General features: G+C 43.6%; 2 protein-coding genes across 2 annotated transcripts in view; one reads left to right on the plus strand and one right to left on the minus strand.

Annotated features, from left to right (window-relative positions):
• GABRA5 (gamma-aminobutyric acid type A receptor subunit alpha5) overlaps positions 1-18,733 on the minus strand; it is a gene marked incomplete at both ends in the record, with an annotated part of 56,249 nt that overhangs the window by 24,222 nt on the left and 13,294 nt on the right. The window contains one exon of the mRNA XM_082011645.1: positions 4,178-4,260. Within this exon, the coding sequence (XP_081867771.1) occupies positions 4,178-4,260 (83 nt within the window). The remainder of the gene's footprint in view (positions 1-4,177; positions 4,261-18,733) is intronic.
• The window catches only part of GABRB3 (gamma-aminobutyric acid type A receptor subunit beta3), a gene marked incomplete at both ends in the record, with an annotated part of 198,777 nt that overhangs the window by 17,204 nt on the left and 162,840 nt on the right, over positions 1-18,733 (plus strand). The gene's annotated exons all lie outside the window — the stretch shown is intronic.

Raw genomic sequence — 18,733 nt, forward strand, 5'->3', positions numbered from 1 at the left:
GGCAAGCTCCCTTTTTGATCGCCAGTGATCAACCTTCACCATCTTCACGGCCGAATGAAATCCATCAGGAATAAACGCCAGGCCTGTTTTTCCCCGGCTTGTGAGCTAGGGGATCTCATTATTTTCAGCATATTCATTAGACTCTCTACTTACTCTAAAAATAGTAGGGTTTTTTTGCAGCTGAGTGACTGGTGGGCAGCAGATTCATGCATTTATCTGTTCCACAATACAAGATCTGATAACTACATGTACTCAGGCACTGTGCCTTCAAGAGACAGTTGCCATAAATAGTTTCCACCTTACAGTATTTGACATTGTCAAAGCACTGGTTAACATTCACTAATAGCAATTAACCAATTCATCTTCAGGGCAACCCTGTGAGCTAAGTAAAACTGATATAATTAACACATGAGTAAAATGAGATTCAGGAGTTAAGTCAGTTGCCTGGGTAGAGGCCTTCATGGTCTAGTGGATTAGACATCTGTCTCTCCAGCCAAAGAAGTTGAGTCTAATCCTTTTTCTGACATTGATTTGCTGTGTGACCTTATGGAAAGTCAATTAACTTCTCTGCCTCAGCTGCCCTACAGATAATGATTCTTACCTACCCAGTGACACATGGGTGTTCGGAAACTGTACTAAATGATACTTTTAGTGTACTCTTAAGGCCTATCAGTGGAAGAGGTGAAACATCAAAGCTTCCTAGCTTTAATGTCCTTGCTGTCTTTATCTAATTCCTGCTCCTCACACCAGAAATAGCTTAGGGGTAAGGAGGAATTTCTTAGGCTAAGATGCTGCTAGCAAAACTGTGGCTGGCATCAGGAAATGTCATCACATCCTGTTTGACCAGCAAATTTATTTAGAGTACAGGTCAGCGCTAAAACTGCAATGGAAAGTTTATTTTAGACTCGGCCATGGAAGGAAGCAGCATCCTTCCCACGCTACCATGCAATAAAGAACAGCGGCCATGGCCATCCCCACTGAGCACCCCTGGTTCGAAGGGAGCGGAGCCTGTTTGCGGAGACCCGAAAGCTTGCACTCATGCACCGTCCCCAGTTCCCTCATACCTCTAAATGAGATTTCTGTGTGATGCTTTCTACAGGTGGGATGCAAACCCGAAGGGAGATCACCCCTGTACACATACCTTGTGGAGCAGACCCACCCAATCTTGCCATCTCTCAGCACTGGGGCGTTGTACTTAAGAGGGGGACAACGAAAACCTGCTTTGTTCAGTTCATTAGAACTTCTTGAACTCCTTGAACTCCTTGAACTTCTGTCCTCTCATCAGCATAGCTTTTCGCGATGTGCCATAGGGCATTAAGAAGTATTATTTCTGTAGCTGGCATTTGAAGTGCCCAGCAGGTATCTAGGCTAGTGGAGTGCACATGTAACTTTATATCCCTTTTCCCATATTCGACCTTGCTTTTAGTTATTTCTACAAAATATTCTGTTGCTACACATAATGCTGCTTAGGCCCATAAAATCTCCCACAACTCTAATGCAGTGAGAAACCAGTCAAACGGAATAAGAATTCAACATTTACCCTTAATTCTCTGAGCGAGATTAACATTCCTTCTCTTTAATACGGAAAGAAATGTCAGAGCTTTTTCTCTTTTGCTTGCTGAATCACAGCAAGTGCAGTGAACGCTCATGCAGCCAGGAAAATAATAACCTGCTCCTGCCTCTGATGTGGCACCGATCGCTTCTTGGCATCCTTTCTGCTGCCGATCCGCCCATGCGCCGGCTGCTTTGCCTCGCTGCCCTGCTCCCTCCGCCCTCTGACCAGTTAGGCTCGTCCCTCCTCCACTCTCCCAGGGCTATTCATAGTGTGTTTAACATTTACTTTGATGCTATTCCTTGAGGCTTTTCAAAATCCTTCTTGGAAAAACGACCAATAAAAAGAAACCCTTTGGGGAAAGGCAGGGAGGAAAGCTAAAGCAGAAAGGGCATGTGCTTGTGTATAATATACCCCTGTAGGCTTTGTCTTGCTGCAAGCCTGAAGATGACTTAATGCAAACCCGTACTGCTGTAAATAGGGAATAAAAAGCGTATTCTCCTAAAATACATCTGGGCTAATTCAATAAACCCTGACTTATTGGCCGCTACTTGTGCAAACATCTGCATATTAACTCACAATAAATTACTAATGAGCTGTCAGATCAGTAATACAGTTATTTCCAAGGCTGAAAGATTGTCTATAGCTTGTCCCTATGTATTTACTTACTGCAGAGGCTACTGGTGTGGACTAGCACAGGCCAAATGGCTCAGTATCTATACACTGTGAAAGAACTTAAAGGTGACTTGTAGTAGCTTGTAAAATATACTCTAGGACTGTATACTAAGTGTGGCAAGGAGGATGAACTAAAACTGTATTCAGCCCTCACTTGTCTAAAATATCACTCTTCGGTGTTGTTTTTTCCCGGGGTTAATATTACCTGTGTGCTAATAGGTGATTCATATGTAACACATTTGGCACAAGCAGAACATGTAATTGCATTCAGACAATTCAGGGTTTTTTTCAATGCTATTGAAAACTGTACTCCCTCTAAGCTTTTGTAGCTTATCTAGTAATGTTATCTCCTGCATTTGCATGTATGAGGGTTTTTTTGTCTTACTATATGGGGAGTCAGAATCTTACTGCACCTAATCTACTAATGCATCAAAGCGTCCATTCAACTTTAAGGCTGAGCTTCAGATCTCTGCTGCACCAGGCTCTTTGTTTAAATATGTATCCTTTTGGTTTATATTTAATATTTTGCAAGATTTCATAAAACTACCCAGCATCCCAGTTGTGGGATGCACTAGTGACCAATAGGTGTGACTTCAGCTGTCAGTACAGTAAAGAATATGTAACACCAGGAAAGGCAACTTATTTTTTCATCTTAATTTTTTCCAGTACTTTTTGTTTAACCCTGTATAGAAATCATTACACTTTCCTGGGAGAAATTTTCCCATTTTTAAGCTTGGAAGGAAATGGATGGTTTGCATCTATTTTTTTAAGTTGGATGTAAAGGAGTATGGACCTTCAGATTTATATTGGCTTTGCTGTAAATTAATGTTGCTGAAGTAAATGGACACACTTGAACCTGCACTGACCTTGTAAAATATTGGTGGCTATTCAGATGCAACTGGGTCTATCTGGATTGGAAGAGGGAAGGGACATCAGTTCATCTTAAGTTTGGTAATTTGGTAATCATTACTGTAAACTGTTTTTTCTTCTTAGTATGATCACTAGAAGACAATGCATAGCCAGTATTAAATCAGGGTAGATACAGATGATAAAGGCAAAGCTTAATCTTGCTAGGATTAGCGACTCTAAATTGATACAACTGAAAAAACATTGAAAAACGCTGAAGTTGTTAGGTGGCTTCAGGGACCAGCAAAATGCCTTGCCTGGTAATTTTCAAAAGTCTACAGAGACACTGATTGCACCTGGAACTTCTGATTTGATTACCAAAATAAGAAATGTCTAATGTAGTAGCCTCCTCTGTACTTTAATTAAGAGCTTTGTATTTAAATACAACCATCTAATTCCCCGAGTTTATTTTTAAAGTAAGCTTCTGGCAAGGCAGCAGTGTGGTGGATTAGAGGCTTGGAATCGAGGAAAAATCATCGTTCAACATACAGTTTAGAATAATGTGTGCGTATATACAAATATGTGTGTATGCAACATCATGTAGCAAGACACAGGACTGGATTTATTAAAGCCAAATGGAAAGATATTTCTTCTTTTAATATTCTAGATCTCTTTCAATATATGCGACATAGAGATACTGCACTGCAGCCTGATTCACATAAATACCGCAACAGGACATAAATCTGAAACTGTCCAGTAAAAGCTCCATTTTTCTACAAATGTAAAACCAAGTTATCAACTTAGCTGTCTGCATCTATTACTCCATCTAGCAGTGGCTGTTCGACTCGGTGTGGGTACGTAAGACAGAGCAGCCCTCAGCTCACCGTTCCTCAGGCAGCAGGCAAGCGTGGGCGAAGGGCAGCAGCGCCCGATAAAGCACACTCATGGCAACCCAGCAGTGGGGGAGCAAGCAGGGGTGGCAGACCCGGGGTGCCAATGAGCAAGGGGTGGGGAACGGGCGAACCATTCGTGCAAGACAAGGCTGGACCTGAAAAGCCAGGTAACAACGGAATTTTTCAGTTCTTATTTCAGAAGAGAACTTACAGCTTCCAAATTTTAATGGGCAAGCATGTGCGTCCATGGGGAAATCTTCAAGCTGCATGGGACATTCAGCAGAGATGGTCAATCTGCGGGGGAGTAAAAAGAAAACACATCATTTTTTCCCCATGCCTTCCCTTTAGACCTCTCGCCGCAGCACGAGTGCTGATCCAAGCAAGCTTTTCCTGAAGGCTCCTCGCTCCTGCTGAAATCACAGAAACCCCCAGTTACACTGGATGCAACATAAGCCAGGTGGACCACTGTGGGTCCATGCTGGAGGCCCTATCTAGTAACGCTGAGACACGTGATGTTATGCATGTAAGCTGTTCCAGCAAGATCATTCTTTCTTATTAGTACATGAAGGAACTCCTGTGCTGGAGCTTCTGCCACGCACCTTATTCTTATCTGCTTCCTGTAGATACTGCAGCTGGACTAGGAATTTGACTCCTGAGTATAGCACTGTTACAGACATAAAGCAGCACTGACTTCATATATAGATGTAACTATTTAAAGACACAAAAAACCCGATTTATAAATAAAGTATATAAGAGAAATATTTACATCTATATAAAAAGTCATATATAAAGTCAATTACATACATATACATACATATATATGACTTTATATAGCACTACAGTTTGTTTTTGTGGAAACGACATGGTATGGGGGCAGTCCAATTGTGAATTACCTGGGCACCTTGTCAGGAAAAAACAACAGGGTCATCTTCCCCAACATATTGCCTGGGGAAACAACTCTATCCTGGACCTCCCTGCCACTATGTGGAAATTCTTCAGCTATAGTGGACATAAGGGTAGGGAAGGAAAAACTCTTAGGAAAAAATAGACATATCCTATGAATGATCTGTATGATTGAAATATCAAGCTGAACGCAGAAAAAAGTCTGAGGTAAATTTCTGAGCAGTGCAGTATCAGTTATATTGATATCAAATATATCAAGAAAGACAAAGCTTACTTTTCTGGGTGCACACAAGAGAATCTGGTTTAGATTAGGCCGTTTTCATATTTGCATTGTACAGATGGCTTGCTCAGGATTTTACATTATGAATAGTCTTACGGCTTTCTCGTTTTATGCTGCTTTTCTGCCTCAGAGGCAACAGACCGGCGACACCCAGAGCCTCACAGACTGCCCGGTGCTGGGGTGAGGCAGGGCTCTGCTGGAGGGCAGCCCGGTTCCTTACCAAACTGCTGCCTAGGGGGCAAAAATCCGCCAAGAAATCCACAACTCCCAACTGCCAGAATGCAAAAATACCCTTTCCTACCACAACAGCCGCACGTAGCCATACTCCCTGGCTAGACACACTCACTGCTTCCTATTGCCGCACCAAAGTGAGTCTTCGTGCTACAAAAACCCCTATCCAAAGGGATCGTAAAGGGTAACAACCTGTCCGTGTACAGATGGCTCAGCCTTTAGCCAGTCCAGTTCAATACAACACAACGATGCCTTGCCGGGGCACGCTGGCTGGCTATGCAGACAACAAATTGGGGGAAACGGCTCCACTCTCTGCCAACCCACAGAAATTCTGGAGCTTTGCCGATAGCTGGAAGGGGCAAAATAAGCACAGAGAAATGCAATAGTATCGTTGGCTAGAGATCGTATCATGAGGATGGGCTGGGAAACAGGGAGGGAAAAAGGCAAACTCCAAACAGTAATAGAAAATGTAAAGATAATACAACACATAAAGCAGAAGAAAAAAAAAATCCAATTCAGAACAGAGATAGCGTATCATTTGGTAAGAACAGACAGGAAGTCTACAATATAGAAGAGAAATGACTGAGGCCTGAGATACCTGCCCTTAGGCAAAACTGTTCTTGGACTTTATTTTTGTAAAATAAATTTTAAAATCACTAAAACATGGAGTTGTCTGCAGTGGAGACTGGCCTTGGGCACCAAAGCTAGCAAATCACAGACACTGAGAGTGCTACGTGGATGAATTTAACAAGCTGGTTCTAGTAGCATCCCGTCCAGAACTTGGATCCCTTTCATAAAAATCATTCTCATGGGTACTTTAAAGCAAGGCTGCCATCCCTCCAGGCTATTGTTATATTTTCTGTACTAAGTATTGCAAATTTAATTTTCTTGATAAATTCAGAAACCTTCCTCCAAGTGCCATAAGAAAACTGCGATGTTTTACTGCGGTCCATCTCCTGCCTCTCCGTCTACCAAGAGTTCAAGCATGTTGTTTCAAATGCTGCAGCTTGGCAACATTTTAATACACATACTTGTCATCTGCAAACCACCAAGGAAGGGATCCCCACAACCGTCTTACCAAGAGAGCAGCTGTGGAATCAGGAAGTGAAGGAAGATTCAATGCAGAATTATGATAAGACCTTGTTTCATCTGATTGTCCTCTGGCTTGTATCCTGCTGCCTGCAACTCTGGAAGTAAGCCTTGTGTGTAATGAGAGAGGCTGCAGACATTCCTCAACGGTAAATGTGGAAGGGAAGTGAAGATGAGGAGCACAGAGACTGTGACCCAGTGGAACTTAATTAAGTCCCTCCAGAAATTATTTTTGCCTGTCTTAAATGAAAGGGTAGCACATAAGGCTGGAGGGCAGCTGGCTGCCACAATCTGTCTCAGAAGCCACAAAGACCCTGGTGGTGCCAGGGCTACTCCTGTGCCCCCTCTGAATTCCTCATCCAGCAAAAGGCAGCACATCCCCTAAAAGGATGGTGCCTGGTGCAATCTTCTGGGTCTAGCCCAGGGGTAGGGAGAACCAAGTTTAGCAGCTGCAAATGTGCTTGGGTACAGCCTTTCCTTTCATTAACATGAATTCTTTGGATGAAGAAGTTCCTTTTGCCTGTTATCAATGGTATCTGCAAGCTTCTTTCCTTTTCCCATGCTTCCACCCTAGGGCCACTCCTAGTCTTGCATTTCGAACAAATGAACTGGCTATACCTATTTATTACATGGTGTTCTTAAAAAGTATGTAGCTGAGCCTCTTATGTAAATTTAAAATGCTCAGTGAACACTCTCCTAGCTACGTCTTACAAAGTGTGCATTACCCGAGGCTTGGGAAACATCTTGTAATGGGCAACGCAACAGGAAACCTGACTGTGGGTTCTGATACACCGCATAAATGTCACCACCTTGAATTTCTGCGGAGCGTTCTGTGCCCAACAGTAGCTGTGTTTCGTTACTGTGTGAGGACCTGAAAAACAGAGTCACTAAATTGACTCCTGGTTCAAAGAGACCAGATTTTCTACTGCCTGCAGAAAAAAAAAAGCAGCACAGCAGCCTCCTCTTACACTCGGGGGGCTGGAAGCATGGGTCACTTACATACAGATTTGCTCCTAGGTGCAGAGTACAAACTGTATACTCACATCATAACTACAGGAGTCACAAAGAAATTGACACCTGGGTTTGCTCCTTCAAATATCACCTGGGGTGGTATTCGCACACGTTGGCTTTTAACATTGTGTTGAAGCTTAGGTACCCTTTGCATACCCTAGTTTACACAGCTGATTACAACAAAATTACTCGCTGTTTGCATTTATTGAAAGAAGAGAAAGGAGGCCTTGGCATGCATATATGAAACAGCCTTTGTCTAATCCTTTTAATACAGTCACTCCAGAACGATCTTGCTCTGCTCACTGCAGCAGTTATCTGAGCTAGAGACAGTCTCCAAACCAGGATTTCTCTGTCATAGCACAAGCACTGCTCAAACTGTGGTTCCTTTCCAACAGGAACATTTAAAAGCTTCCCTCCTCCACCATCATTCTGTCTTAATAAAAGCCCTATGGGATTAGTTTCACTCAGACAGAGTTTTTGACAAGATTATAAGTGGTTGTTAAAGGTCCTTTACAATGGGAGGATGAAACTCTGATTTTATTGACGTTAACGGTAAGATTCTCCCTGACCTCAATGGGGCTGTTATTCACCCAAAATACGTAACAAATCCTGGTTACAGCTGCTGATTTATTACTAAGAACAAAATTTCACTTTCATAATGCTCCAAATACTTACACTGCTATTCAAATATTAATCAACCAGCAAAATGCTATAGCATACCTTAACTATCTGAAAAAACAGTTAGGTCTAAAAATTATTTCATGTATCATCCATAATTGTACACGGAAGCGTCATCAAAGCTTCATTATGTATAGCCTTTGCTTTAAGAACACAAAGTGGTTACTGAAGTTCTGTTTCAACAAAATATAGACACATAAGTGAATACACATCTAAGAAAAGCACAACTCAGGCGGCAAGAGTTCTTCACTCCAGGAAAGTCACCTTCAACCACTTCCACTGGAGAATGAAGTATGACGATGCTTTCAACAGACTGTTGCTTTTTAACAAGAAGGAGAAGAAGGAGGTGTTAAAGTCAAGGACGTGGCAAGGAAATAAATGCAGATGTTTGGGAGCCAGACATCCACAGTGAGTGTGCTTCAAGGAGAGGTGGGAGTCCCTCAGCCGAAGTCCCGGAGGCACAAGGCACCCTGTCCCACAAGCGGCTGTTTTAGGGCACTGCAGGGGCCTCCCCACCATTCCCCTGATTTCCCTCCATGCAAGGAGCATCTGCTCCTGCTCCTGGGAGAAGAGCTGGGAGACTGAGCAAGGCTATCCTCTCTCTGCTTCTGTGGAAGTGCAGAAAACATTTTCCAGAGTATTATCTGCAGCTGCCAGGCAGGAGGTGAGGGCAGTCACCTGCCCGGGGAGCCAACAGCCAGCCACAGAAACCTGCTTGTTTCTTATCAGCTACTAGCTTTAGTATGCAGTCAAATTAAAATTGAGAGCTTTATAAGAAGAGGGGAGCAGAAAGGCAGAGTCACCAATGGCTCTTGAGAGAAGTTAACTCAAGATAAGTGTTGAATAACAAGAGTTACTGATGAAGGGGACACAAGGAAAGTTTTGTTGGCTCTGAGGTATTGAGGCCAGAGAGATATGAACCTCTTCTGCCTGTTTGCCCTAATCCCCAAACCATCTCTGTCTTCTTAGTTGCGTATTTCTGTGCACTGCCCTCGCTCCTGACTGAAGGGAACATTTTAATGCTGTGCTTTGGCCCTACCTGTGCTGGCAACCATTACCTGCTGTGGGGCTCAGGCCAAAATGAGCACAGAATAGCCAAAGTCCCTTTCGCAGCACAAGGCCAGCCATCACCATTTTCTTTAAAAAAAGGCAAAATTTTTGCTTGAAACTCCTCTCAAACCTATCTTAACATCTCTCCAACATGCCAAAGTAAGCATCAAGTGGACCCAACCTTACCCAAGCTGTATACCACCCAAAAAGGCTGGCTGGCTCCCTGCAAAGGGAGACTTCAGGGTCGGGTCAGACCCTTCTCAGGAGCCAACTCCAGGAGGAGCTTCCCTGGGTACCTGCTCTGACAGAACCTCAGGAGAACAATTTGATCCCTTGCAGCATCTCCAGTACACACTCTCACATGCTCATGCAGAGAACAGAGTTAACAGAGACTTGCTGGTTTGGGTTGCTTTGGGTTTTTTAAAACCACGAACACAATGTTAGCTTTGTGAAATTACTCATTTAGCCTTGACTCAGGACACAACTATGCACCCATTCTCCCCGCTGTGATGTCTTGGGAACACTTCTATAACCAAACTGTTACACCTTTCAAAGGGTTTTAAAGGAAAACCTGTTTCAGGCCCCAGCACGGAAAGTGTGTAGTCCAGGGAACCAATGTCTCTCTGTGTTCCTTAAGTAAATGTAACATGTGCTTATATGAGCATATAGATATACACACAGAGACATATATATATATGTAAAGACTCGTCTTGGATCTGAAGCACTTCCCATACAGTCCTAACAAACCCTGTTGATGGTGGTGATAGTGGGTTACCTAAAACAGCACGGAAGTGTTAGGATGTAGATACATGTTCAGTCATGGTATCGATGGCTGTAAGAGTCACCTTGAAACCCACCGCTGGCTGGGTGACTGTCTGCAGCCTGGCTCAGGTGGAGGGAAGTGATTAGTCTTGGTAATTCAAACACTGCCTTGCTCACAAATCTCCGTCATTGTGTTGGCTAAGAGGCCAAAATATGGACTCAGGGCCTTGTTCTTCACCTCTACATGGGAGCTGGAGGCAGTTCATCACTGCTTCTTATTTATAACATCCGTTGTACATTCATTTCCTTGGAATCCACCATACAAAGTGAACACAGAACAGAAATATTAAAGCTAGGAGCTGGAGTGTGGTGGTCTGCAGAAATTTCTATCTTAGCCTCCTTTTCTTTCATAACCACTCTGATGAGAATACTACTCTTTCCCAACTCTCCTATGATGCTGAGATGCGTTATCTTTATATGACACCGAAATGTGCTTTTAAAATGCCACAGGGAAGCCACTATGGAAGACTATGAGCTCCAGTTACTGATGGTGTTTTTTGTGAGCTGTGAATACATCATTCAGATGCATGGTGTGCTTGACAGCAAAAGTCTCATTTTAAGCAAAGCAAATCCTTAGCATAGCTTATGCTGAAGTGAGAAAACAAGACTTTGATTGCTTAGATTAACTGTACTGAAGGTGAGGTTATCCTGAGATGATCTGAGGTGGGCAGGATTGACCTCAAAAGCTGTGCCACTACAGGAATGACCTCCCTGCATGTGGAGTACCTTGGCACACCCAGAGCACACTCTTAGAGAAGGGCAAAGAGGGATGTTCAGCCTCTAGACACAGGAAGAACAGAGAAAGGCAATGAAATAACAAATAGGACACGTAAATTACCTGATCTTTGATAGGGATTTGGGGGGTTATAGAAAGAATCACATTTCCATCTCCTGGTAAAAGTTTATAACAGAAGTAATACCTTTCATTCTACAGTATTTCTTTAATAAGCATAAAACCAATGGATGGAGCACCGAGTTTATGCTTATCCATCCTTGCTGTGCAAGGTGTCTAAAGAAGTCCATGAGTGAGGTAAAACTTGCTGGAAGAAGCTCTGTTTTTTATCAGACTACTATTGCAGTAAAAAAAACAAGCTTTTTGGCAGTCAACTCCTTCTTTAGGTTCTCTGCCTACAGACCTTACTTTCCTAAAGAAACTTTAGACCAACATGGCTATGCAGCTATGAATGCTCTAGCACAATATCACACCCATCTACTTGATAGTTTCACTTAAAAATCTCTCCAAGATTTCTCTCCTTGCCTGTCCCTTATATGTGATGAACTCTCCTTGACAACCCACAAGGAAGGCCTTTGAATCTCTTCTCTGCAGCAGCTTCTATTTTTACAGAATTCTTGAATTAAAAAACAAAACCCCAACTAGTACTAGCAATGCTGAGAAGCTGACGCACTTGTTGACGCAGGTAAAATGGGAAACACCACCTCAACCAGCCCATAATTCATTATGCTGTGACAGGCGTTTCCCCAAGTCTGCATATGCTACATGTTTTGACTATCATAGAACAGAATAGTTTGGGTTGGAAGGGACCCTTAAAGGCCATCTAGTCCAAGCCCCCTGCAAGAGCAGGGACATGATCTCATCAGCATGGCCCTTTGGTGGCATGTTCAACTATGGGCTAACTGCAATAAATACAATTGTTCTTGCAGTGTTGTGTAAGACTGAACTATGTTGAACTGGACTCTTTGGCTCTTAAGAGAGGCCCATCCCAGATACTAGCAGAACCAGCCGGTGAAGGCAATGCCTGGTGCCACTTGACCGCACAGAGGGTCATCCAACCCTTTTCAGTGGGAGAAAACCCGAGTACACAAGGAAAAAGGGAGCACAGAAAGCTCTCACAGGCACCGTTGGCGATGGAGGTTCAGGACTGTGATGGACACAGCACAGTGCACCCATCCTCCAATTTTGATACCACGTTTTGTTAGACAATTTGATGGGTGCAGGTCTTCTGGCTGGCCAAAGGGGCTTTTGTTCCTCTGTTTCTGCCTGTCAGTATGGCAAATGTTCCCCCTTGGATGAGGGTTGCCTGGCTGCACAGCCACCCTATTCCTTCCTCCCAGTTCAGACAACCTTTATATTTGTATGGACAGGTACAAACCCGCAGGCAGTATTTTCTGTGGAGAAAAATGAGCTGGATTTAGAAAGTAATAAGGGACGGGGGGAGTAGCTGGGCAGTACCAGGCCATTTGGGCTCTCTGACAGCTAGCCTGGGATACACAGACATGGGAGGGTAGGTAGGAAGGATTATGATCTGGCAACCCTAAATGCAGAGCTGAAATCCTTGGTTATTTTCCACAGTTCAGATGAACAATCTAGAGCTCCAAAACCTCTCACCACAGTTTCCTTTCAGCAACTTGCATTTAACCCATCTTCTTATTCACCTCACATTTCTGTGTCCACCACCCAGGTCACCTCTCATCTGGACCTCCCGCCTTTCATGCAACTTCAATGCTCCTCCACACCTCTATGTGAAGGGGGCATGTATCAAGCAATTTGACGATATGCTCTTTCACAGGGAAACGCGTGCACACGCTTATTCATGTGTACCCCTACTGGTGCACAGAAGAGGCTGTTTAGCCATCCAAGCAGGACATTATTATCTGGGTTTTTTTGGTCTTGCCTCTGAAATGCTACATGCTCCTAACCAACACAGCCGTGAAGTGCCAGGTAAAGGGGCAGGCTGTGGGTGCTTGCTGTTCCAGGGAAGGAGCCCTCTGATCCCTCAGCCATTTCACACCATACACAGTCATTACACAGGCCTCAGTTTACCATGTTTGCTATTTATACCCCCGCCAGCACTAGCATCTGCTACAGCGTAAGCACCTGTTTGCTATAGTGCAACCTGAGGGAAGGAGGGGCCACATGCATCTCCTAGTGACATTTGACTGTCCCCGCGCTAAACCACGTCCAACAGTGCACTTGGCTCCTTCTCTCCACCCAGATCTCCCCAGGACAAAGATGCAGTTACACGGGCAGATGGGAGCTCCCTGTTCCTATCAAGATCAGTGGGGTAAAATTTCCCCCAGGGCATGCACCCCTGCACCCTTGCATGCAATTAGGGACAGACAAAGCTTTGCCTACACCTCAGTGACAAGTCAGCTCGGTGGTACCTTCAGAAGAGACAGAAAAGCAAAAGCAGGTAGAATGGGTGAGATGAGGTAGCTGCATATTCTACCATAGTCTACCACTGGACTGAGCAAACCTAAGTATTTAAAAAATGTGTGGACGTGGCACTTCAGGACATGGTTTAGTGGGCATGGTTAGACTTGATGATCTTAAAGGTCTTTTCCAACCTTAATGATTCTGTGATTCTGTGATAGTGTTTTGAGTTTAATTGATGCTGAAATTCATTTGTGTAACCGATGTTTTTAAGATGCACAGTTAATAGCAAAAACAGAGTAGGTATTTATTATTTTGACTAAAGAGGTTTTGCTAATGTTCCTTATCTTTTAGCTGAATCTCCAAGTCAAAACATAGTGGTTTTTGTTACATGGACAGGACACTTGAGTGCATTAGACACTGAAGAGATGACTGTGGAACAATCAGCAACCTTACGAAGTCTGACTGAGCCATTAAAATAATCCAGGGTTTTATCATCCCTTCTGGTCCCGAAGCTTCCTGGCCCAAATTCCCGACAGCAATATACAAAGAGAAGGCCAGCCTTGCTTGCAGAAATTCTTCCTAGGCTTTTATACTGGATATAGTGCATGTAATGGACACAACCTCAGGATTTTAGCTACAGCCTGGTGAAGACGACTTGCTTCATCATTCAGAGCAACCAGATAGAAATAACAGTTTGGAATTTTTTGAGTGATATAAACATGACTGTATGATACAAATTTGTGTATGTGGTTTCAGAAAATTTTTATTTAACAGTAGAAAATGGAATAAGTCAGGCTGAACATCAGTGTAAGATGAGCTAACATGATAAGATCTCTTAGAAAGTAACTGAGGTCTCCAAAGCCAATATCTTAAGACTTCTACAGAACAGGGTAGACAAAAGACTAGAAACAGGCATTGACAGTGGACTAATTAAATGATGAGCCATGTGCGTTTTTTCATCTGCACCATCACACCAAGACATTTGCCTGTAGAAAGGCTGAAGAAGCCAAGTAGAAAGGAATGAAATGGGACAATGAAGACTATTCCTACCAATGCCCGTTGCATGACTTTACTCAGGTATATATATTGGTATTTTGATTTGACGAAGCCTTCAGAGAAGGACAAATTACCAAGAATTCCCTACAGGGTAACCGTGGTATAACACAATCGAGGACTAATTGCTCACCCCACCATATGTTCATCTAACCAGCGTTTCTGAAGCATCTTAGACCCAGCCCTTCCTGTCTTCTTTTCTGAAGCAGCTTGGAGCCTCTCTCCAGACTCCCTATGCCCTTTATTCCTCACACACATGCTTTTACTTTCTGACTACTTCAGACACCTATATCCCAACTTACAGTATGTTCCAGTTATTCCTGAGTGACCATCATCAGGACCAAGCACCTTCCTCCCCAAAATCCTTCTACCCCCATTTCTTGCAAAACCCTATCTTCCCTAAGCCCTCAAATGCATCTTCTTGATCCTCCACTCTTGACTCAGCCACAGGTACCAGCACCCACCAGCAGCTAGCTGGCCTCTGGCACCCCTCGCTACATACCCCTTTCCTCACCAACAAAATTCTTGTGCTATACACAACCACAGGGGGCTCTTCCCTTCATCTAAGCAAGCAAATGAAGGATTGCAATTTATTGGGGTTTCTGGAGCTCCTCCTAAGTTGCACTATTTTCCCTCCTACACCCACCTAGACAAAAGCGGAGGATGAACTCAGTTTAAGTGCTCTCACATGTGCTATGCTTGCACCACCTTGGGCTTTATGTTGCATGGAAAGGAAGCTGTGCAAGTCCTCCACAACACAGCTACAGGACCAGCTGCTGCCCAGAACATCCCATAGCTTTAGGCAGCTGGCACACTGCCCATCTCCAGGCTACATGAGTATGGGGGTGGGAAACACCAATGGAAATAAGTAAGTAAGTAGGATGGTACTCGTGACTAAACACAGACATCAGTAGTAACAGTAGTTACCCTGTGCTCCTTTTTCTGCTACTGTGAAAGAAACAAGAACCCCCTAAAATGTGAATGGAGAGAAATATGCACCTTTCACACTAAAGTAGACATCTGAAATAATGCAGACAACTAACTCCCTATGAAAGTCTCTCCCTGGCACTGGGAGCAATTCTGAGCCAAGAGGCTCAGCTGCAGCCATCAACGTTACAGATGAGTAAAATTAGCTGAGGTGAATCCCGCCATCCTGCCTGGTGAACTCCACCACAGCGTATTTTAGATTGCTCGTTGGCAGACTGATGTTTCAGCATAAACATAAACGTACTTCGGGGAATGGTATTTCCGATGAGGCAGATGAAGATTTTCATTTCAGTTTAAGTGAAACGACTAGGGAGTTCACTGTAATGTTATCCTCCCCTGGTGATGAAAAAAGATAGTGTAGCCATAACAATTCTTCAGCATCTATGAGGTTTTTCCAAAGCCCCCGGCTGCAGAAGCTGAGACCTCTCTGCAGATTTGGGCAAAGACAGAGTCTCTAACACAGCTATGCTTTCCTGGGGGTGCTTGGGGAGGGGCCTGTCAGGGCACCCCTTCCCTCTGGTTTCTGTTTGGTCACCCCATCCCTTCCATGCACACCTGGGACATCAGGTCAGCCCGTCTGCAGCAGTGAACACCACCTTGATCGGTTTGTGCTTATAAAATGAGGGGAGCACAAGGGAATCTGGCAGAAATTGTACCAGCTAACCCCAACAGAAAGACAGGTCTGTCTCTGTGCTCAGCACAGACCTGGAACTTAAGTTGGACCTTTTGTAACCCCTCAAAGTCCAGGCAAACATCTCCCTCATCCAAGGACAGGTTGGTTTGCTTTTCGTCTTCTAATCAATTCTGCCCTTGCTGTGCGAGTTCCTGTCTCTGCGATGGAGATCTCTGCAGGGCTCTGCCCACTTTTATTACCAGCAGAATTGACTATTGTCACGCACTCTACATAGGGACTATATTTGGGCACCTTATAATTGCCCGGTTTGAATGTATTACACCACGATCTCCTCTGATGCCTTTCTCTCCCTGTGGGTAACTCCAGCCATGGATTTTTCAAAACAACAAATCTCGGTTCCTTGAAGGACAACTTTTGAGAAATGGGGCAATGTGCAATCAAAGGAGAGAGACAGGAACCAATAGGCTTGGTGTTAAAACAAGAAGCCTGCTGTTATCCTCAGGGAAGGGTCCTTCACTTCGTATATCCCTATTTTCTCTTGCTCTGTCAAAATCTGAGTTGATGAAAAGCAGCTGAGAGTCCTTGCCACCACGGCAGTTTTTCATCACTCTGCAAGACTCAGCCCAATGTGAAGAAATTATTTTGTTTTCTCCCAGCTTCGGGCAGTTTGAAGCTTGAATATGAAAGAAAAAGCAGCAAGTCTAACATGGGGAAAGGAAACGGGTATTTGTATGGCTTGATAGCTCCTAATTAGCTTTGTAATATTTAAACAATGCCCAAAAGCATTGCCAGAACCCTTTCTGCAAATACAAATGGATGCATAAATGAATCTTCCCTTCGAAATAAGAACAACGTATGCAAATTGAACAGAACTGTTCCCATCTAGATGGCTGGCTGACTGAAAACTGAGGGTTCATTTTAAAGTGTAGATTTGCCGGTCACTCCTCCCTCAGGGCCATGCAAGCAAACCTGCATCTGGAAAAGGCTGCCTTCTGACAAGGTCAGCACTTGAGAACCCCCACATTTTACATAGAATAATTTTCCCTTTAAAAAACCAAGCAAATAAAGCCTGGCTTTCCCAGTGGAAGTCTTGAAAGCAGCACAGTATCTTCCAGTCAACCGGCTTTATAATCAATAGCTCTACAGCATGAAACAGCTCGCTAATCAAGTGCTTCATAGACGAGCAGATTTTGTGCTAACACGCATCCAGGACGTGTACACTTGCACATGCAATTTTAACGCTCAGTGCTAATGTAAGGAACAGCATTTCCAGCCTGGCTAAGCCTGTGTGCGCGCTACGGAACAGCGAGCAGTGTGGTTATGCTGCCATCAAGTGGACAAGCATCCGACAGATTTTAAATGTCTTCCAGGAATGGTAAAGATAACTGTATTTCAGGGCCATATTAAAGTTTTTGGAACATGACGAACGTCTGCAGTTGCCATCTGGTAAATTATGCATTTGCAGATTAATGGCACAGATTCAACGGTAAACACTCCCAGGATCTCTGGCCATATCTGGCCAATCTTCGGTTGCCATAATAACACAGGAAAAATCTGTTTGTACACTCTTCAGGTGTATGACCACATCGTATTTAAAACCTCAAATTATATCAGATGCCTGGTAGCCCTAGTGATAGCGAAAGTGGCTTGGGGTCCTTTAAAAATGATGGTGAGGATGGGGCTCCAAGGAGCCTAGCCCTTACGATGACACAAAAAGATTTTTCAGTATCTACAAGCTGATAGAAAATCATGAAAAATTCCCAGTGAATTGCTGGCCAAAGGTTCAGTTGTGGCCCAAAGGTTTAGGTTTAGTGAGCATGCTCTACTTCACACAAATTCGGGGGAAAAAAAAGGCAGACTCGGAGCTTTCTACTGGCATCCTACAATAAAGTTTATCAGAGCTTCTGTATTTACAGCCAATCCCCACTGAGTGAAAAAATGCAGCTCACCAAGACATTTTGGTTCTCTTAGCCTGAAAAGGTTGCTTAAATCACTGTCCCCATTCTTGAGAACAGTTTTATGGAGTAAATGAGTTTTATGCTTTTTACAACCTTTATTTCTCAGGTAAGATAAACTAAATAGCTTTTAAGCCTTTAAAGGGAAAGAATCAACTTTTTGCCTCCATTCACAAAGCCATTTCCTATACAGATTAGGGAAATATGAGGTATATTTGCTAGTGCTTTTTTACTAAAAAAGAAATTAAAGAAAAAATTGAAAAGTGGCGATACGGACAATACTCCCCTCTAGGGGCGGAAACAGAATTTGCAACATTCAATTCAGCAGTGTAATATTTGTAAACCACATTAGCGAAATAAAACAAATAGGACCTACCAAATCAAAGACAACCAGAATTAAGTAAGTCGTTCCCTGCAGAGGACGCTGCTGCCTATGAAAGCTGTCTAAAGAGCATGTTGTGTTCCTATATTCATGCAGAAGGGTTTTAATACTGCACGTATATAGAAGCCCATTTATTAGATTTCCCTGGCAACATATATCCCATCAACTTCTGACCTAGACAACGTATCATCAAATGCACTATGCGAAGAATGCATTTTTCTTTATAAGGAAACATACGTATCATGAAAATGTACGTACTGACAAGTGCTAAAGCTGGGAGTTTGCTCAGCTGATCATACTTGGTATATTTGGAAGTCAAGTAAGATGGAAGGTCAGCATCGGCTCGGCTGCTTTCCTCCTCTTCATTCAGGCAGCCAGATGCGAGGTTGCAAAAGCAATTCAGGCATCTCTGTCAACGACAGAGGGTCCAATCCTCCCTGCACGGATTACTCCTACGTACAGTCTGGGAAGCTCGCAATTCCTCCTTGGAAACGAGGGGAATGCAGAGATAACAGAGGGTTGCCTCCACACCCCCAAATCTTGAGAACCGAGTAAGCCTGGTGAGAGCTACAGGAGA

This window comes from Phaethon aethereus, assembly GCF_964289735.1.
Source record: "Phaethon aethereus genome assembly, chromosome: 1".
NCBI lineage: Eukaryota > Metazoa > Chordata > Aves > Phaethontiformes > Phaethontidae > Phaethon > Phaethon aethereus.